Source organism: Muntiacus reevesi, chromosome 1 (genome assembly GCF_963930625.1).
Source record: "Muntiacus reevesi chromosome 1, mMunRee1.1, whole genome shotgun sequence".
Lineage (NCBI taxonomy): Eukaryota > Metazoa > Chordata > Mammalia > Artiodactyla > Cervidae > Muntiacus > Muntiacus reevesi.
The window spans coordinates 82,536,975-82,558,496 of NC_089249.1; the positions used below are offsets into that span (position 1 = coordinate 82,536,975).

General features: G+C 37.0%; 2 protein-coding genes and 1 pseudogene across 7 annotated transcripts in view; 2 read left to right on the forward strand and 1 right to left on the reverse strand.

The window, feature by feature from the left end:
* The window catches only part of CTSS (cathepsin S), a 29,673-nt gene extending 19,778 nt beyond the window's left edge, over positions 1 to 9,895 (forward strand). For both annotated transcript variants that reach the window (XM_065904797.1, XM_065904787.1), the window contains exon 9: positions 9,178 to 9,895. In XM_065904797.1, coding sequence (XP_065760869.1) covers positions 9,178 to 9,277 — 100 coding nt within the window. In that variant the 3' untranslated portion in view covers positions 9,278 to 9,895. The remainder of the gene's footprint in view (positions 1 to 9,177) is intronic.
* Positions 9,896 to 17,801: 7,906 nt separating this feature from the next.
* On the reverse strand, positions 17,802 to 19,382 carry LOC136176929 (NADH dehydrogenase [ubiquinone] flavoprotein 2, mitochondrial pseudogene; annotated as a pseudogene).
* Positions 18,559 to 21,522, forward strand: part of GOLPH3L (golgi phosphoprotein 3 like) — a 54,885-nt gene continuing 51,921 nt past the window's right edge. For 3 of the 5 annotated variants that reach the window (XR_010658883.1, XM_065904819.1, XM_065904822.1), the window contains exons 1-2: positions 20,233 to 20,290; positions 20,988 to 21,132. Coding sequence is in view for 4 of the 5 variants with exons in the window: in XM_065904819.1 (XP_065760891.1) it covers positions 20,258 to 20,290; positions 20,988 to 21,132 (178 nt within the window). In the remaining variant the exon portion in view is untranslated. Of the gene's footprint in view, positions 18,651 to 20,223; positions 20,291 to 20,987; positions 21,133 to 21,522 lie in introns of those variants that run through there. The other 2 variants (XM_065904826.1, XM_065904812.1) reach the window with 2 other exon arrangements.

Genomic DNA, 21,522 nt, shown 5'->3' on the forward strand with positions numbered 1-21,522 from the left:
TCAGATTATCAAAGCCTTGGTATCATCTTGTGCTCTTCCTTCTGTCCCTAAATCCACAACCCTGTCCTTCAGGCTTCTGATCATACTTTATATGGGTTTTCTCTTTTCCTTTGCTAATAACATCTAATTCAGATTCAGTTCTCACTCAGCTGTGGAAATATCTTCTTAAAATATATATCATCCAAACTTATGGTCAAAATTCTTAATAGTCTACCATTTTCATCAAAATAAAGTCTAAACTTCTGGCCAGTCATTCAAGGGTCTCCACTAAGTGACTTTAAACATAGCCTTCTAGACATTTCTTCCACTATATTTTCATGTACCCATACTCACATTCTGGCCACAGTGAACCCCTTTCTCATCGTTCCCTAAATGTAGAGACACTTAGCTATTTCTCATTTGTTACTTATGCCATTTCATCTTTCTGAAATGCCCTTAAATCCCATTGCTGCCTATAGAAATCCCACTGTCTGTGGTCAAATGGGCACCCTCATACATTCTGGTGGAAGGATTGTAAAATTTTTACAATCCTTCTTGAAAGCAATTTGATAATATGAATCAAGAACTTTCTAACTGTTCATATTCTTCATCCAATTATTTCCATTTCTTGGGATGTATATGAAGAAAATAATCCTAAATTTTGGGAAAACTTCATACCTGATTTATGTAAATGTAGCATTTTTTTCTTTAATAGTGAAAACTAGTAAGCAACCAGAAATGCCTAAAAATAGGTAGTATTAAGTAAATTATGATATAATCAGCCCATGTATTAGAAATTATATTTATTGAGATCATTATCAATAACTGAATAAAATACTTGGAATATATATTTAAATGGAAAAATACATATAAATATAATATTTATATTCAGTATAAGTATTAAGTTTATAGCTCATTTCTCTGATATACATTATATTAAAGGACCAGAAAGAGTTATACCAAGTGTTAATGATGGTTGTCTTGGGGACTTCCCTGGCAGTCCAGTGAGTTAAGATTCCATGCTTCCCCTACAGGGGATGTGGGTTCCAACCCTGGTCAGGGAACTAAGATCCCACATGCCACGCACGGCCAAGGAAAAAACTGGGATCCTAAATGCCTTGTAGCACAGCAAAAAATAGAAATGTTGTCTTTGTCTCCCTTTATGTATTTTTTAAATCATCTTTAAAAAACCACTTAGAATTTTAATAAGTTTTTTTTATTTTAAAAATAATATTTATTCTTCAAAACCTACCCTGAATGCTATCTCCTCCATACCCTATTCATTAACTCAGAATTGTTTCTCTAACTTCTAAACTCTAGCAATGCTTTATGAATTCTATTATAGCATTTAGCAAATTCTAGCTTCTGTTATAGCTATTTCTAAAAATCATGCACCATTCACTAAAATATAAACTCAGTGGTAGAATAGTCTCTTGCTCCTGTTTACATCTTCATTTCATACATTGATTCAAATAACATATATTGAGCCCTGACCATGCACTAAGTATAGTGTTAGACAATGAAAAATGTAGCCTTTATCATCCTTCAAGTGTTTTTTTTTTTTTTTTGCGGGGGGTGGGGGGGAGGCTTTCCTGATAGTTCAGTTGGTAAAGAATACCCCTGCAATGCAGGAGACACCAGTTCAATTCCTAGGTTGGGAAGAGTCCCCTGGAGAAGAGAAGGTCTACCCACTCCAGTATTCTGGCCTGGAAAATTCCATGGACTCTAGAGTCAATGGGCTTGCAAAGAGTCAGACACGACTGAGCGACTCTAAAAAATTAAAAAAAAACAAAATCCTTCAAGATGCTCATGCTCTAAAATGTAGAGTCAAGGAAGCAGGCAGATACAGGTGACCATCCCAATAGAATGTAATAAATGCTAAGATGGGGGTATGCATCCATTTCAGTGGAAGCAAAGAAGAGTACCTGGGCTAGCCTAGGGAGTCTAGGAAGCCCTTTTAGCCAGATTATTTGACTGAATCTTGAAGGAGGAGAAATAGCCAGATGAAGAAGGGTAATCAGAACAGAGGAAGGTAAACGTGCCAAAGTCCAGAACTGAGAGAAAGTAAATGAGTTGAGAGAACTGCAGCCTGTTGGAAAGAGATGTGAGATAGGAAGGGAAGAAGTTATGAACAACCACAGCAATTGCTGGCCCAACAAAGACAGATTGGACATAATCATGAATTCCAGGCTCCACAGGGGTTGACTCAAACAAAGCTGTCTTAATATCATCAAACTTGTTCTTAATGCTCTCCTGAAAGGTTAGATTCTATGTGATTTCCAATGATACCAAGTTAACCTTCAGTAAAAGAATGGGGAGTCTTCCTCTAATTGGCCTCTTCTTTTTTTAATCTTCCTTTTGTTTCCACTTACTCTTTTTGGTATGTATATAACACTTTTCTATGTCCCTGAATTTTTCTCCCTTTCTGGACATGAGTATTTAGCTCCTTTTTATAATACAATATAGCATAATAAATAAAAGCATTAACTTTGAAGTCAGGGAGACCTTACTTAGAATCCTAGCTTCTTTACTGTCTGTGTGACCTTAGGCAGGTTATTTAACATCTTATTTAATATCTTGAATAAATTTCAATTTTCCCATTTGTAAAATGGGAATAATAGTCTCAAGATTACTATAAGGATTAAGCAAGATAATGTATGTAAAACATTTATCACATAGTATCTGACACAGAATATGTATAATAAATCATAGTTATTATTATTTTTATTATTCCTCCTTTAAATCTTTATTAAGAGAATATGACCTGATACAGAAAACTATGCCCTCAGCAATATCCCAATGTAAATGTAGTTATAAATTTTACAGAATGCTTTCATAATGTCTAGCAATATAGGTAAATGACTTAATACCAAAATATACTTGAGTAAAAATTATTTTATGGGAGCCAAAATAATGCAAAATACCTGATTATAAACCCTCTGATGGTTTGACTGAATCCAGGAATAAAACTAGAGCATATAAGTGAAGAATGATGAACTACATATTTCTTCAGGGACATCTCCCTAAATATTAGGCACTAGAGACTTTTGAGGTTAAACTACCTAAGAAGATCCTTAGTTATTTGGATAGTCTATGTTGCCAATGATGGGCAGATCTATAAATTTAGAAAGCTAGCTGAACTAGGGATACAACTGCCAAGGACTTAGAAAAATTTAGGAGCCTGACAAGGACACATTTGGTTAGACTGCCCTCAAGATGGACCAAGATTGTCTTTGCAAAAAAAGGGAGGAGTTTTATTTAATATGCAGATCAATGAGAAATGAAGGCGCCACAGTTATTGGGCATAAGACAACTTTGACCTGAGGAAAAAATTAAAGGTATTAACTATGTGCCCAATAGATCTTTATTCACACACACATTTTATTCACATACACACACTCATGTAAACATACACACCAAAAACTAAGTACCCAGGATACCTGGTGACCTCTCTAAGATAAACAGTTGTGAAATAGATGGGCCTCTATAGGTAATACAGTAAGTTGATGGAGTGGGTTGGGAGTGGGTACAGAAATGACTCCTCTTTATCCTTAAGTTATTAAAATAGAAGCTAGAGAAAAAAGAATACTCCATTTTCCCTCACTGAAAACTTACCTGATCTTTCAAGAGATCCTGACTTTTAATGTAGAGTTAGGGTACATGTTTTACATGAAACACTATAAGAATCTATATTAAATTCATACATACTGCCTCTTCTCAATGGAATTAAAGGCTGAAATAAGATTTAAAAAGAAAAAAGTTTTAACCTAGTGATTTTTCTTAGAAATTTCTATATAAAGAGATTAAGAATGTGCTTATTGATTTATAACTCAAGACAGATATTTATTACACCACTTCACTGAAATCACTCTTGCCCAGATTGCCACTTACCTCCATCTTGCCTCATTAAACAGTTTTCAAGTCTTATCTTACCTGCCCTCTTAACATTTGATGTATAATTTCTCTCTCCATTCTGAAACACTTTATTTAACTTCCAGAGGACTGCATTCTTCTGGCTTTCCTCCTACTCTACTTCACAGTCTCTTGAGTTCCTTAGTTCCTTTTTTCACTTCTTACTTCTAAACATTAGACCTCAGTTCCCCATCTCTCTCAGCTCACTCCTTAGGTGATCTCATTTAGTCTCATGGTTTTAAACATCATGTATGTGCTGAAGACTCTTACCTTTATAACTTGAGTGTTAGACTCCATGTCCAACTGTCTACCATTTGACCTCTCCACCTGTGTGTCTCTAGACCTCTTTAATTTAACATGTTCAAAATAGAACACTTGACCCCCTGCTACTGCCCCAATTTCCTCCATCTTGGTAAATGCCAACAGCATTTACTCCAGGCCAAAACATTAGAGCCCTCTTTTCTTTCTTCATATGATATCCTACATCTAATCTGTCAGCAAATCCTGTCCTTTCTACCATCACTAAATTACCCCAAATCTTATTACTTCTCAATAGCGCTACTGTTACCACTCTAGTTCAAGCCACTGCACATCTCTCTTGGTCTACTGCAATAATCTCCCAACTGATAGTCACTTTCCCTCTCTTTTGCCTATAGTCAATCCTCTACATAGTAGCCCGAATGATCTTTTTTAAATTAAAAAAAACAGATTTTATTACTCTTCTACTCTAACCCCTCTCATGGCTTCCTTCACGCTTGGAATAAAACCCATGGTAAGTAAAGCATGGCATTATCTGGTCTCAACCTGCCTCTCCAACCACCTCTCCAACTCCTTTCTCCTCTCTCACTCAGCTTTGGGTACATTAGACTTGTTGCTGTTTCTCAGACATACCAAGAGTATTCCCAGCTCTTTTCCCAGGTCTTTGCATCACTTGTACCTTCACTTTACTTAGGTCTTTGCTCAAATATTTCCTCAGATAAGCATTCTCTGGCTATACTATCTAAAATGTAGCCCTGGGGAATTCCATGGAAGCCCAGGGGTTTGGACTCGGTGCTTTCACTTCTGGCCCACATTTGATACCTGGCCAGGGAACTAAGGTCCTACAAGCTATGTGGCACAGCCAAAGAATAAAATAAAATAAAAATAAAATATAGCTCTGACTCCCAACACTCTGCATCCCCTTACCATTTATTTTTCTTTATACTGAGAGAAGGTGACAGTTTTAGTCGCTCAGTCATGTCCAACTCTTTGGAACCCTATGGACTATAGCCCACCAGGCTCGTCTGTCGATGGAATTCTCTAGGCAAGAATACTGGAGTAGGTAGCCATTCCCTTCTCCAGGTTCTTTATAGTACTTATACCATATTACATATTTCTTTGGTTATTGTATGTTTCCCCTGTAGAATGTATATAGGCTTTAAAAAGACTGTCTGCCTTGTTTACCTCCATAATCCTAATGCCTAGAGTAGTGTCTGGCACAGCCTAGAAAGTTCAAGGCTGTAATTTGTTAGAAAGGAAATCGGCATATATTTTAGAAGGAATTTCTGATAAGTTAGTGTCTGTAATATGCAGGGAGAAAGTAGAGGGACCAAACACCCTGTTTTGTTACCAACTAAGACGTTTCCCAGGCCACAAGACTTTATTATTTTTTAAATGCTGTTTCTTTATTATTACTTCTTTATTTCATGTTTGGCTGTGCTGGGTCTTCGCTGCTTTACTCGGGCTCTCTCTGCTTGCAGTGAGCGGGGGCTGCTCTTCCTTGCGGTGTGCAGGATTCTTGCTGCAGTGCCTTCTCTTGTGGAGCACAGGCTCTAGGGCACCTGAGCTTCAGTAGCTGCAGCACACAGGCTTAGTTGCTCTGCAGCATGTGGAATATTCCAAGACCAGGGATCAAACCCATGTCCCCTGCATTGGTCAGTGGATTCTTATCCACTGCACCACCAGGGAAGTCCATAGGACTTTATTTTTAAAACCAGGACAATCCTAGGCAAAATGTAACTGTTAGTCACCCTAGGAAAAGCACTACATATTTTTAAAGGGGATGGACTCCCCTTTGAGTCCAATCAGATGGGCTTATACTTGGATAAAAACAAAAATAGCCATCTCTACTTGTTGAGCATTTACTGCAGACACTGTGCAAGCACTTTAAATACATTTTCTCATTTAATTTTTAAGGTAATCTATTAGATAGGCATTTTATCCCCAAAGCACAGAATAGGAAGCTCCTGATTCTGAGAGAATTAAGAAACTTGCCCAAAGTTGAACAGTTTGAGTGAAAGGTCTATAGAGTTAATAAAAGTAAACAGCTTGGTAAGAACTGGAATGAACATTTGGAACTGATCTTGCACAGTTCTGAAGACAAGAATTTGTCCTCAAATATTTATCTAGCTTGAGGTTTTTAATCAGTTGTATTTTTAAAAGCAGAGTTAGCAGTACTCAGCCAAAAAGAGGTCTGGGATGTTCTACAAAGTTGGGCCAGTTGACCTTCTCTGGGACTGGGACTGAATTGAATTGGATATTGAATGGGGTCTGGGATATTGAATGGGATCAGGGACAGCTTGATCTCACTGACTAAGTTCATATTACTAGTCATAAGAGCCTCCACTCAATTTTCATTACCAGAACTTGGGTCTAAACTCAGTTTATCTAAAATTTTTACCTATTTTTTAGGCAGTAAAAAGATCCTTGATGTTCTGGTTTGAATTTCATTCCCTATACTACCTCACTCACAGGAAGAATGTAGAAAAAAGGATAGTTTAAAAGTTAGTGTAGGCTATGGCATAAAAGCCTAGATTTGAACCCTTGCTTTGCAATTAACCACCTGCATGACTTTGGGCAACCCACTTTACCTCTGCCTGTTTTTTTCTTTCGTAAAAAGAAGATAATACCTACCTCATAGGATAATGATTAAATGAGATAATATATGTTAAGCTACTTAGCACAGAGTAAGTGCTCAATAAGTGGTGGCTATTGATACTAATAATAGCTTAGCCAGAGTTTATTATTGCTTTTGCTTATCGAACTGGATGCTGAAAAACCTGCCTCCGTTGATGAGAGGTGACAGTGGAGTTTGGATTTTATTCTCAAGGTGTTAGGGAGGCATTCAAGAACTGTAAACAGGAATGGCAATAAATGAAAGGAATCAAAAAAGGAGCCCAGTGAGTTCTCTGGAAGTCCAGTGGTTAGGACTTGGTGTTTTCACTTCAGGGCCCTGGTTGAATCCTTGATCAGAGAACTAAGATCCTCCAAGCCATGTGTATGACGTGGGTGCTCAGTCGCTTAGACGTGTCCGACTCTTTGGGACCCTTTGGACTGTAGCCCTCCAGGCTCCTGTGTCCATGGGATTTCACAGGCAAGAATACTGGAGTGGGTTGCCATTTCCTACTCCAGAGGATCTTCCTGACCCAGGGATCAAACCTGTGTCTCCTGCATCTCCTGCTTTGGCAGGCAGACTCTTTACCACTGAGCCACCAGAGAAGCCTGTGGTGAGGCAAAAAAAAAAAAAAAAAAAGAAAACCCATAAGAGAGTTTAAGAAAGAGTGATCAGAGAGAGAAGAGAAAATCAGGATACAGTAGCATTTTAAAGCCAAGAGGGAAGTGAGGTGAGAGTAGTGAAAATGAAAATCACAGTTGTGTCCTACTCCTTGTGACCCCATGGACTATACAGTCCATGGAATTCTCTAGGCCAGAATACTGGAGTGGGTAGCCTTTCCTTTCTCCAAGGGTTCTTCCCAACCCAGCAATCGAACCCAGGTCTCCCGCATTGCAGGCGGATTCTTTACCAGCTGAGCCACAAGGGAACCCTAAGGTAAGAGTAGACAACTGTTAAATGGTACGAGAGAGAAAGAAGTAATACCTGAAGATTGTCCAGTGAATGGCTGATACATAGAACATTTAAGGCCTATTGAAGAACAGCCACTTTAAAGTGGCATACTTTTTATGCCACTTGTCTTTTTCCAATAACCCAGCATGTCTTAGTCCCTCCACTGCAGGCAAATACACAACCTTCCTTTGAGTCCTGAGCAAAAATTTGCAACAACTTCCTTTTGCCTAGGGAGTTAAACAAACTCCTCAGTCTGCTGTTCTATGCTCTGTACAACATGGCCCCAAACCAACCTTCTATCTTCTTTTGCCACTGGTTTCCTAAGGACATTTAATTTTCCTTTCAACTGAATTTCTTGCTGCTCTTCAAATAAAATCACAGTACTTTATGCTCTTATGTGTATGCTAGTTATAGCACAGTTCATACAGAGTATGAATCCTGCCTCATATTATAATTATCTGTATAATTATAATTATATAATTATAAAATCTCAGAATAATAAAGAACCTCACAAGTCATTTCTCTTGCAAGGACTTTGTCAGTTTTTTCACTAGTATGTGAAAAAGGGAGAAAAAATATTTTGGTGAATTTTTCATAAATCTAAATTTATTTAATTCAAAGGACTGTCCTTAGATTGGAGATTATGTCCCCTTAAGTTTTGTTTTTGGTGTTAAAATTTCCTTTCTTTTACAATATGATGGTGATAATAAAGAGTTTTTCTTTTTAATGTTTAGTACTTACTAATTTAAAAACTGGTAACTTTATGTCAATCTGCAAAAGTTTTTGAGATTCTTAAAGTCCATGAAATGTTAAAGTCATGAACCATTGATCTCCTCTAACCCTTATCTGACCCAGAAGGTCCCCTTCTAGCAACATCTCTAACAAGTAACGTAAACCTCTGATTGAACACTTCCAGTGCCAGGGAGCTCATCTCCTCCCATATTCGATTTTTTTTACAACTTTAACTGTAAACAAGTCTTAGCTCCACTTCAAAAAGGTGTTTGAGAGCTACTCTTTTAGAGAACCCCTGTCCTATGCCTTTTCCCTAGTGGTCTCTCAAAATATTTCTACATGACACTCTGAAGAAATTGAAGTTTGATAGGAAATCATCACCTGTGATCCTATTATACAAAAATACTTCAAGATGGAGCCTTGGAAAATATAATAAAACTCATTCTCTGCAGAAGCAGGAGGATTTATAGGTTTGTGATGAAACATATTATTTTCCTAGGTATTAAATTAAGTATTAATCTATTCATCAATATAGCATTAAAACCTATCAAACCATCCTGTGAAATTTGCCTGAAAGCACTGGGGAAATTATTATATGTTGTGTTGTTCTAATTTTGCTTTATAGGTTCTCTTATATAATCACTTTAGGAGAAAAGCAATCTAAGACTGAAAATTGATAATGTGATTTGATTATATTCATTTGTAATTTTGTGTTACTTCTTTTTCTAAAGCTGGGGCCTCAACTTTGGCGACCGAGGATATATACGGATGGCAAGAAATAGTGGAAATCACTGTGGGATTGCTAATTATCCTTCTTACCCAGAAATCTAGAGGACCTCTTTGTTTTATAACAATTCAAGAAAAAAGAAACACTTTCTCACAATTTAATTTTACCTGCTATAACAGTAGAAATAAGTATGATATGGTCAATTTATATTTACTTACTAACAGAAAGTATAGTTTGATTCATCTACTTTTTTTTGCTTTGCAGATCTTGGGGAAAAGTTTGCTAAGTAAACTAATAATGTACAATAGATATATTTGTATGAAAGTTAGTCAACTAAGACAATCTGTCATGTTTATCACTCTTATTTGTCCTTTTAAGTTCCCTAATATGCTGTTGAAACTTGATGGCATATAGATGCTTAATAAATATATATCTTTTCAACTCTGTATCATTACCACATACCATTCTCTTTTATTCTTAAGTAACTATTATAATCTGTTATGAGACTATAAATTGTAATATGCTGGTGATGTGCTATGGCAACTTTATGGAAGAAACTATTAGATTATTAATGTCCTCAGATTGTATCTTTGCACATAAAAGGATCAGTAAATATTTTAAAATCAGTGATGTCAAAGAAGACAAATGCTAAGGAGACAATCTATTTTCAAGCACTTTGTAAGAATTATTCTATTGATCAACAATAAATATACTAATTCAAATTATTTTTACCTAGTCATTAGCAATTTGGCCAGTACCTTTTGGGGGCAAAAAGTCAACCTGAATAAATAAACTGCATTTCTTTAAAATAATGCATTGCTCATATTTTATCTAATTCAGATTGATATTCCTCACACCTGCTCTAGATTAAGAGACAGTTCCTGAAGAGGTAGCAGGAACTTTAAATTGTCCAAGTTCATGTCTATGACATGAAAAATGGATGGGATGATGTCATCAGTATATCTTGAACTGAACTTAAACTAATTTCACTATCTTTGGCTCCCTTGTCACAAAATATACTTTAAAGAACAAGAATTGCTCACTATAAAAACATGGTCGTAACATACGACTATCATCAAAACTGTAGAAAAACATTGTAGTTAAAAAGTATTTAGTTGATAGCACTTCCCTGGTGATCCAGTGGCTAATACTCTGAGCTCCCAATGTAGGGGGCCTGGGTTTGATCTCTGGTCAGGAAACTAGGTCCCACATGCCACAAGTAAGACCCTGCCCAGACAAATAAATAAATAAACATTTTCTGTAAATATTTTTAAATTTTTATTTTGCCCACAATTTTTCAAGCACTGTAAATGGAACAAAAACATAGGTTCTTAATCTTTGTCAGTTGATTAAACCTATGGGTACCTTCTCAGAAAAATGTTTTTAAATCCTTAAAATAAAATTCATAGGATTACAAAGGATACTGATTATATTAAAATATAGTTATTAAAATTTTTGAATATAAATTTGTGCTATAGAAATAAACATGCTTCTTTTAAAATGCATTAAATACACAGCCCATGACTATCTTAATTTTGAAATAGTGACAAATATAAATGATATTTGAAGGTATCTGAAAAAAACTAATGTGGTATAGAAATACCTGAGTTTTCTTTTGGTGACAGAATTACAAGTATAATTACTACTGTGGTTTATGGACTATGTTCAGAATGGAAGGAAATGCATTCAGTTAGAGATTACTGAAAATAAAGGTATCATTTTTTTTCCCCATAAAAATCCACAAATTTTCTGAATTCTATCCATAGATCCTTTAGGAATCTGTGGATCCTAGGTGAAGAACCTCTGAACTAGTAAGTAGAATAATGAAATATATAACAAAAATCTTTATTGTATGTCTAACACAAAGGTGAATTTTCAGCCATAAGTAATTTTAAACTTACAGAAATAAAGAGCTTTTTTAAAAAATAAAAAGTTTACACAAAAGGAAGTTTAAATCCAAAAAGAAATTAAAGAAAAATATTCTGGAAGCTGTATATAGGGTGATTTGAAGAAAACAAAAAGGATAGTAGCTAGTAAATACTATAGTAAGTATACATGTGTGGTGATAAAAGTGAAAGTTAAAGTCACGTCCAACTCTCTGTGACTCCATGGACTGTCCTTGGAATTCTCCAGGCCAGAATACTGCAGCCTTTTGGGTAGCCTCTCCCTTCTCCAGGGATCTTCCCAACCCAGGGATCAAACCCAGGTCTCCTGCATTGCAGGCGGATTCTTTACCAGCTGAGCCACAAGGGAAACCATAAGGGAAGCCCAAGAATACTGGAGTGGGTAGCCTATCCCTTCTCCAGGGGATCTTCCCAACTCAGGAATCAAACTGGGGTCTCCTGCATTGCAGGTGGATTCTTTACCAACTGAGCTATGAAGGGAGCCTGTGGTGATAAAACCCTGGACAAATTTAGTAACTGAAAAAAGGAAAAAACTAGAAACAAATTGAGAACAAAGAGCACATCTAGGATTTAAATGGATAATAAAGGTAAAGAAACAAGAGGATTTAAACATTCCAGAACTAGGAATCCACTGAACAATGCTGTTAAAATCAGCATGCTGTTAAATGCTGTTAAGAAAGGGGCTCCCCGGTGGCTGAGTGGTAAAGAATCCACCTGGCAATGCAGGAGACATGGGTTTGATCCCTGGTCCAGGATGATCCCACATGCTACAGAGCAAGAAACCCCGTGTGCCACAACTACTGAGCTGCGCTATAGAGCCTGGAAATCCGAACTTCTGAGCCCATGTGCTGCAACCACCTAATCCCCTACAGAGAGCCACGCTTTGCAGCAAGAGAAGTCACCGCAATAAGAAGCTGGCACACCACAAGGAAGAGTAGCCCCCACTCATGTAACTAGAGAAAAGCCCGTATGGCAGTGAAGATTCAGCACAGCCAAAAATAAATAAAAATTATTTTTAAAAATATAAGAAAAATATGAAGACAGACATTATTTCTTTGAAAAGAATTATCCTTTTCTTACTCTTCTCTAGATGAGAATCTTGTTGATGCTTCATATACACCTTTATACTCTAACTTACATGTCTGTCTTTAAAAACAAAAATAAAAGCAGCCCTTAAGCGATACAACTATTTAAGATGAATCAATGTATCTTTGCTGATGCCTCCCACCCCCGCTACCAATCTTCAATTCATCCTCCTACCAGGCAGAGGGAGCCTGTGAACATACAAATTAGATAATATCATTTCCAATTGTAATCATTCAATATCTCCCATTATACCTGAGAGGCACAAATTTCTTAATGCGGACTATTCAGTTCTGCATATCCTGGCTTTCTTTTCTCAGCTGGATACAGCTTTATGTATTTGCTATGCTTTTACCATAGTGGCCTCCCTTCAGTTTCTGAAGCACTTTCTACTTTAGGGCCTTTGCAAGTAGTATTTTCTCTGCCCAAAATACTTCTCCATACCCCCTTTCTGGTTGTAACTCAAAAGATATTTCTTCAGAGAGATCTTCCATGACCCTCCTTCCTATCTAAATTAAACTTCTCTGCTCTTGACTTTCTCATTTAATTCAGTGTTTTTCTGCCATAACACTTAATCAAATTGTAATTATGTATATATTGATGTATGTTTATTCATATAACATCTCTCTCCTTCATTAGATTGTATGGTCACGGAGGGCTGAAATCATGACACTTTGTACCCAGACCCTAGCATACTACCTGCCTTAAAGTCAGTTCAGTTCAGTTCAGTTGCTCAGTCATGTCCAACTCTTTGCCACCCCATGAACTGCAGCACGCTAGGCCTCCCTGTCCTTCACCAGCTCCTGGAGTCCACCCAAACCCATGTCCATTGAGTTGGTGATGCCATCCAGTCATCTCATCCTCTGTCGTCCCCTTCTCCTCCTGCCCTCAATCTCTCCCAGCATCAGGGTCTTTTCATACAAGTCAGCTCTTCGCATCAGGTGGCCAAAGTAGTCAGTCACTGTTGAAAGAATGAATGAGTGATGAATGAAAACAAAAGAATGACTGGCACATTGTAAGTGTTAGAAGTAAAAATATGCCCTAGTTTCTTCACAATAATGAACTCCAACACTTTGAGAAACTATTTTGGAACTCCTGTTAAAAATTTAAAGACTCCATTATTCAAAACTTAATTTAATGTTTAGTAGAGCTAATACGTTCACATGGGACTTCCCTGGTGGCTCAGATGGTATAGAATCTGCCAGTAATGCAGGAGACCCAGGTTCTATCCCTGGGTTGGGAAGATTCCTTGAAGAAGGGCATAGCTACTCACTCTAGTATTCTTGCCTGGAGAATCCCATGGACAGAGGGTATATAGCCTGGTGGGTTATAGTCCACAGGGTCACAAAGAGTCGGACATGACTGAGTGACTAACACATACTATATATTCACATGGCTCAAAAATCAGCAAGTATTGTGGGATGGGGGGATATTTTCCCTACTATCTTCCTAGTTTCTCCAGCCAGAGCCCTGTAAATTGGATTGACAAAAAGCAAATAAACAAGAAAAAGCATACAAATTTAAGTTTACTTGACACGGGAGCAGTCAAAAGATTTAAAGACTGGAAGAAACAGTTAAACTTGGTTGTTTTTATACTAGGTTTGATGAAGAGAGGGAAGTCCTGGAAAAATGTGGTAGGACAAAAAAGTATCAGCTAAGGGGTGGTAAACTGGGGGAAACTCAGCAAGTTCTGCTAAGTTCAGAAACATTCAGGAGCATCCCTTGTCTTGAACATAAGGATGCTCCTTTCTTCTCACATGAGGGTCTTATGACCTGCTTCAGAAAGGGGAGGGGGGTGACAAAGAATCCTTCCAGCACCTGCTGTTTCTATGAACTGCTTCAGGGGGAAAGGGACAGGAATTCTGCACTTGCCATTCTTTGAATTCCTTCAGCTTAAAATATTCAATATATCAAAATGCCATATTTTGGGTAGTGTGTTCTGAACTCTATAAGTGTATAACAGTCAATTCTCATTATTTTTTAGTAGTGACCAGCAAATAATATCATGAACAATGATCTATCAAATACTGAACTATTGTTTTTAAGGGAAATGCAAGGTTAGTTTCCTATAAGACCCTGGTCACATCATTTTAACCAACTGATTGATACATGACCTTCTTCTGTGTATGATTCTGCTTAAAGACACCTTATTTAATATACTTTGTTGATTCATTAATATTGAATTTACAGCCAGCAGCGCTATATAACTCATGCCTAGACAAATCTTATCTACCACTTGTATTTCCTCTTTAAGGCATATAACAACTTCCTCATGTTTAGGAACATTGAACACAACTAACGCTATCTATTTTAAACAGCAAAATCACCTCCCTTCTAGAAAAGACACAAAAATGCAAAAAAAAAAAAAAATAGAGTAAAAGGTACTAAAAAGACTTCGAAAAAAATACTTATGTACAATATGAGAGCTTAAACAAGAAGACAGAACACAAACTTGTCCAAAGAGAAAAAGTTAATATAAGTCAGCACCTGGATAAGAAATCACCTAAGCAGAAATTGTCATAAAACTAACATATATCACATCCATTCTCCTAAGGGTTCGTTTATATTTTCCTGTAAGTCATTTGTTCTCCCATAAGTTCCCCTCTGTCCCTCTCTATTCCTTATTAAGATAGCATTTGAACTTCACATTCTAACCACATCCTTGAGTCACATTTCTTTATGAATTCCCATAAAAATATATATAATTAAATCTGTGGGGTTTTTTTTTTTTTCTATTGCCAATCAGATTGTTGTCAGTTTAATTTTCAGGTCCCAAGTATTAGACTAAGAGAGTAAAGGAAAGGTTTTCCTTCCCTAACAATCTCAAATAGCAAATAAATTGTATAAAAATTGATCAGTAGAATATAGATATGTGTATGTTGGCAGTGCTTGTGTAATATAACTAAGAATTTATCAATTTCTAGACAGCAAAAATATTATGTTCCCTGGAGTACCTAGCGGCTATTATTAAACAATTCAGAGGCATATGCAAAATGGTACTATGATTTACACTATGCATAGTTGAAGATTGTTTGTTTTATGGTGTGTATCTGTAAAAGTTGAACTTCTTAGTCTCAATCAACATTTTAAAAAGCAGTAATAGATTTATCAAGAGCCTCATTTTGGGCTCAGTTTTATCAATAGTTTCATCAAGAGCCTTTTGATGAAAGTGAAAGAGGAGAGTGAAAAAACTGGCTTAGCACTCAGTATTCAAAAAGCTAAGATCATGGCGTCTGGTCCCATCACTTCATGGCAAATAGATGGGGAAACAGTGGAAACAGTGACAGACTTTATTTTCTTGGGCTTCAAAATCAGTGCAGATAGTGACTGCAGTCATGAAATTTTCTTCTACTCCTTGGAAGAAAAGCTATGACCAACCTAGACAGTATATTAAAAGGCAGAGACATTACTTTGCCAACAAAGGTCCGTCTAGTCAAAGCTATGGTTCTTCCAGTAGTCATGTATAGATGTGAGAGTCGGACCATAAAGAAAGCTGAGTGCTGAAGAATTGATGCTTTTGAACTGTGGTGTTGGAGAAGACTCTTGAGAGTCCCTTGGACTGTAAGATCAAACCAGTCAATCCTAAAGGAAATCCGTCCTGAATATTCATTGGAAGCGCTGATGCTGAAGCTGAAACTCCAACACTTTGGCCACCCGATGTGAAGAACTGACTCATTGGAAAAGACCCTGATGCTGGGAAAGATTGAAGGCAGGAGAAGGGGACAACAGAGGAAGAGATGGTTGGATGGCATCACCAACTCAATTGACATTAGTTTGAGTACACTCCAGGAGTTGGTGATGGACAGGGAAGCCTGGGGTGGTGCAGTCCATGGGGTCACAAAGAGTCAGACACAACTGAGCAATTGAACTGAACTGACTGAATAGTTTTACATCAATGATAATTATTTTAGTTGTTTCTTCTAGTATTTACCTTCTGATAGATTTGTATTGCTATTTTTTACTTATCAATTTTAAATGGTATCTATATGCTTATTATTATGGTAGCTGATATTTTAGATCTCTTGCACCAACACCACCCATTTCTCCACTCTCATCCTCAAAATAGAGTCAGTGATACAGTTGGTTTAACCAGTAGTTAGATATTGCATTGAAGGAGTTCAATGTGCCAACCCTAAATGTGCCACTCTGGTGTATTGACTATTTTGAGTTAAAGGCACTTGAAAAACAGTAGCTGCACAAAGGACATTCTGATCTTCCTTCTTTTTCTTAAAAGCAGGAGATCAAATTTCCATGTGAAAGATGTCCTTTCTCTACCAGAAGGAAAGAAACATTTTTTATCAAGGACATGCTGAAATAAATCTGTACAAACTTTGTTTAACTAACCCTCACCTTCCTAGTCACTTCTCCACTCATTTAACTATCCCAATGCATCCCCCCCTTTGCCTAGTCACATTTTCACAATTTTACTACTTGCCAATTCAATATATAAGCATTCAACTCTGCTTCTTTGGGTCCTCACTTTTCTTGTGAAGACCCCATGTACCTGTAAAAAAGATATAATTAAAACTTGTATGTTTTCTGCTGTTAATCTGCCTTCTGTCCGTTTAATTCATAGGCCCAGCCAGAGACTCTAACAAGGTAGAGGAGAAATTATTCCTCCCATCCAACATTATTATGATTCTATCATTCACAGATGAGCTATTTACTTTTTCACATGTTTTTTGTTTTTTGTATAGTTGTTAATGACTCAAAAATAGATTTAACATGAAGCACTATATCGTAGGATTTTCCACGTGGTGCTAGTGGTAAAGAACCTGCCTGTCAATGCAGGAGATGTGAGACTCAGGTTCAATCCCTGGGTGGAGAAGATCTCCTGGAGGAAGGCACAGCAACCCACTCCAGTATTCTTGCCTGGAGAATCCCATGGACAGAGGAGCCTGTCAGGCTACAGTCCATAGGGTTGCACAAAGTCAGACACGACTGAAGCAACTTAGCACGCGTGCACTGTCATAAAGTGAATATGTCATCATTAGATGGTCTAGTGACTGCCCATCTGCCAGCACTGAAATTACTTGTGAGCTCATCTCAGGAAAGCAATTTTACCCTAAAATAGAGTAATACTTGTGTTATCTTCACAAAATTCTTGGAAGAAGCAACGTGAAGTAACAGAAGGATGAGGTAATGAATGTGAAAGTTCTTTATAAGCTGTTGACCTGAAACAGACTGCCAGATATTTTTCCAGCAAAGATGGCTTTATTTGGGATCAGTAGAAAATTGCAATTCCAATGGTTTGCAACCAAGGCCAGCCATGTGCAAGTCCTTACGTTGCATAGGGAGGAGAGTGCTTTTACAGAGAGAAAAAGGAAGTTGGAAGGCCACAGTAAACAAAGAGTCTATGACTTTTCATTGACTGAATTAAGGAAAGAAGTGAAGTCCTTCTTCCTGTCTCTCAGGGCATGAGAACTTTCCATTCTGATCTCCCAACTTCATTTAAGTGGGGCTTCTGTTTAATTTTTTACAAAACATTAAGTGTTAAGGGAAACAAAAAGCAAAATAATTAGACCAGGGGATTCTCACTATTTCTGACAGTGAAAACAGAGTTCTAGTCTTCATTCTTCTCTGAATTTACTGTGAGAAAATCTTTTCATATCTAGGGTGGCTGTTTTCTTTTTTCTTTTTCTTTTTTTTTTTAGGTAGATAGGAGATTCATATTTTATTTCTCCACTGACATATTTACAGCTGGATATAAATTAAAGACCTGCTTGCACACCAAACCCAGGTCCTTTCGGTGGTTCAGTCAAAGAGGTAAGACCTCCAGCTGGCTCACAGGAGAAGCGTCCACTCCTTGGCCCAGGTTTGGGGATTTTGCCAGCCTTGAGTTCATCAATAATTTCTTCAATATCTTTACGTGTCAGATCCTCATAGTAGTTGTCATTTATTTGAACCATTGGTGCATTTACACAGGCCCCTAAACATTCCACTTCTATAAGAGTGAAAAGTTTGTCAGGTGTAGTCTCTCCAACCTTTATTCCAAGTTTTTTCTGAATGGCTTCCAGTATGCTGTCTGAGTTTCAGAGCATGCAAGGCTTAGTAGTGCAGACTTGAATGTGATACTTTCCAACAGGCTTTCGATTATACATTGTATAAAAAGTTGCTACTTCATACACTCTCATTGGAGGTACTTGTAAAATTTCCGCAACCTTGTTCATAGCAGAGATGGGCAGCCATCCATTCTGTCTCTGGGCTAAATCCAGAACTGGAAGCACAGCTGCTGCTTTATGCCCTTCAGGGTAGTTTTTCACAATGGCATCTATCCTCTTATAGTTTTCTGGCGTGAAATCAAATGGAGTTTCTGGGTTATTCTCAAGAGTATCTCTGTGCACAAATAAGGCTCCTCCAGCTCCATTCTGAACAGCTGTCTTATGCAGATTTCCTTTTTTTTTTTTTTAATGCAGATTTCTTATATGTTTTCCCCAGTGGGCGGCGAGGCCGGCCGCACCGGAGAGCTAGGGTGGCTGTTTTCTAACTGGTAAGGCAGGTAGACCTACCAAAGACTATGAATTACTAATACATGTCTACACTACTGACACTACTTGGATATATAACAATCTGGAAACTTAAGTTTGTATTACTAGACAATCTTTAACTACCTACCAGCTCTGAGTATTATTTTGCTTCTAAATGAGACATTAATTACACTCAAGCTATCACTGTCCCCACAGACACAGCAAAGTAGAAATATCTAGGTAGGAGACTGCTAGAGCGACTGTTTCCTGAAGACACAGGAGACTGTAAGATGGGAAGACACGCAATATGTGGTAGATGCGGTAACAAAATCAAAAGTGTGAAAACAATCAGAAATTAATACGATTAATTAAATGGCTGTTGAGAACACTTCGTTCACTGTAAGACGATTATGTACATTGGGAGGGCTTGGCACACACAATGGATCTTCCCCGCGGGCATGTGGCTTTTGCAACTGAGAAGGAAACCTTCATACTCTCGAGTTTCCCAGCGCGCCTTGCGCTGCTCTTGGCGGGAAAGGTGACCTGTATCTGGGGTCAAAATCGACTGTCTCGCCTGCGCAGGCAACCGTTGAAGGAAGGCGCATGCGCGACCGACGGAGCGCGTGCCGTTTCTTTCCGGTCTCCTGGTTGCTGCCGGCCCCACTCTCGGACGATACGTAATACGTGTTTGTTTCGTTTTTGTTTTCATTCTTTTCGTCTTTTGCTTTATAATGTCTTTCTCTGTTACCTCCCATCTATTTTTAAATTTCTTAAGCTCTTAGTGGTGAAACATTCAGGCGAGGGGGGAAAATGTATACCTGCTTATTTTTCACAGAGGTTCTTGAGATTAGGTGAACTCTGGCATCCAGTCAAGGCCTGATTAGGATAAATGTAAATGGTTACGATAAACAGACTCTTCTGTGAATTCTTCTAGATGAATTGTCTGGTTAAGAAAAATAAAATTGGGACCAAAAAAAAAAAAAAAACCCCTCAAAACTTATATCAAAGAAATGAGAAGTCTGAATCAGTCCAAAAAATATAAAATATGTTTTATTGCTGTTTTATGGTTGTTCCACAGGGTAGAACAATATGTTACATCCAGAGCCATGGTCAAGTTCAGGGAAGGAAAGTTATCTGATTTGGTCATTTTGAAACTACAACTTTAAAACAAAAATTAAAAGATTATTTTAAAGGATTTGGCAGGGGCAGTTTTTCATTACCTACCTGTGCAGTGTTATCAATGTTTGAATACTGTGAGGTGAAGAAAATAGTAGTCTGTGCTTTAAAAAAAAAAAAAAAAAAAAAGCGCTCTTTTAAAGCGCTTTCTTAGTAATCCCTTAAAAAAAGACTTAAAGAACTTTCTTAATAACCCTTTTTTGTGTCAGGCTTGCTAGTCAAGTGACTTAAAATTAACAGTTTACTTAATTTTATAGCAAAATGAACCTTTGTTTTCAATCTAAGTAAAAAACAAAAAAAAGAGCCCCATTTATCCCCATAAAACTCTTTTGACTTTACATATAGTGAACCAGATTAGAGATAAAAATAAGGTGTGAAGTTAAAGCTTGTATTTCTAGTTTTTTTTAAAGCTTGTATTTCTGTCACAAGGTTGAATTAAAGAAAATATCAGAAGATGGCCACTGCACAATTACAGAGAACTTCCATGGTATGGTTTCTTGTATTTTAATATATTTTAATTTAGCTAATTTTATTGTTTCTTGAATTATCAACTATTTTTATGTTTGAAAGAGTTGAACCTTTGAGAGTTTAATGATGCTAGTAAACTCCATGTTTTAAGAAATGAAGATACTTGCTAAACTAATTTGAATTAATGGAGAATTTTATTGGATGCTTGATGCATTGCATTAAATTGCCGCCTCAAATTCAGCTTTCATTAGGTATCAATGAATGCTATTATGTTGCTTTGATGAAATTATCACTAATAGCAGTCCTCTCCTAGAACATGAATTTTTATGCCCCACAAATATAAAATTGTCTTCTCTTCACATATCTTGCTTTACAGTTACCTGTCTGTGTTAAACCCAGTCAATGACTAAAGAGAAAAGAAGGAAAAAATTAGATAGAAAAATCAGTGCTATCTATCCATGTGTTATGCAGTTAAACTACAAGGGGATTTCTAATGATATTTAAGCAGTTTTTGCCTGTTAGCTTTAGACTGCCACCCTGGAAACACCCGCACAGTATAGAAGCCATCCTGATTTTCTGGGGATTCTAACCACCATGGTTAAGAATTTTGGAGAAGTACCATGTTTATGCAAAAAAATTAGATCTACTTTAAGTTCAAGAAGACTGTATTTTTAGTAAAGCTCAATAAAATGTTTTTAATTTCCCTTGAATTTTAGAGTGCACTGATATTTCCTAATAAGATATCAACTGAGCAGCAGTCTTTAGTGTTAGTGAAGAGGCTCCTAGCAGTTTCAGTATCCTGCATCACATATTTGAGAGGAATATTTCCGGAATGTGCTTATGGAACAAGATATCTAGATGGTAACGTAATGTTTATTTAAAAACTTTCTTTAAACATGTTAGTTTTTAGTTTGGCTTGCTCTAAAATGGTAGTTTTTTACTTAGAGGTTTTGTTTTTATAATAGCAGCTGTATTGAGATGATTTGCATATCTAACAATTTACTGATTTAAAGTGCAGAATTCATTGATTCTGGGTTTATTCACCACAATCAGTTTTAAAGCATTTCATCACCACAAAAGGAAACCCCATACCCACTAAGTCACTCTCTTCTTCCCCCATTTCCAGTCCTAGGCAACCACTGATCTGCTTTCTCTCTTTTATGGATTTGCCTATTCTAGACATTTTAAATAAATGAAATCATATAATATGTGGTCCTTTGTAATTGACTTCTTTCACCTGGCATAATGTTT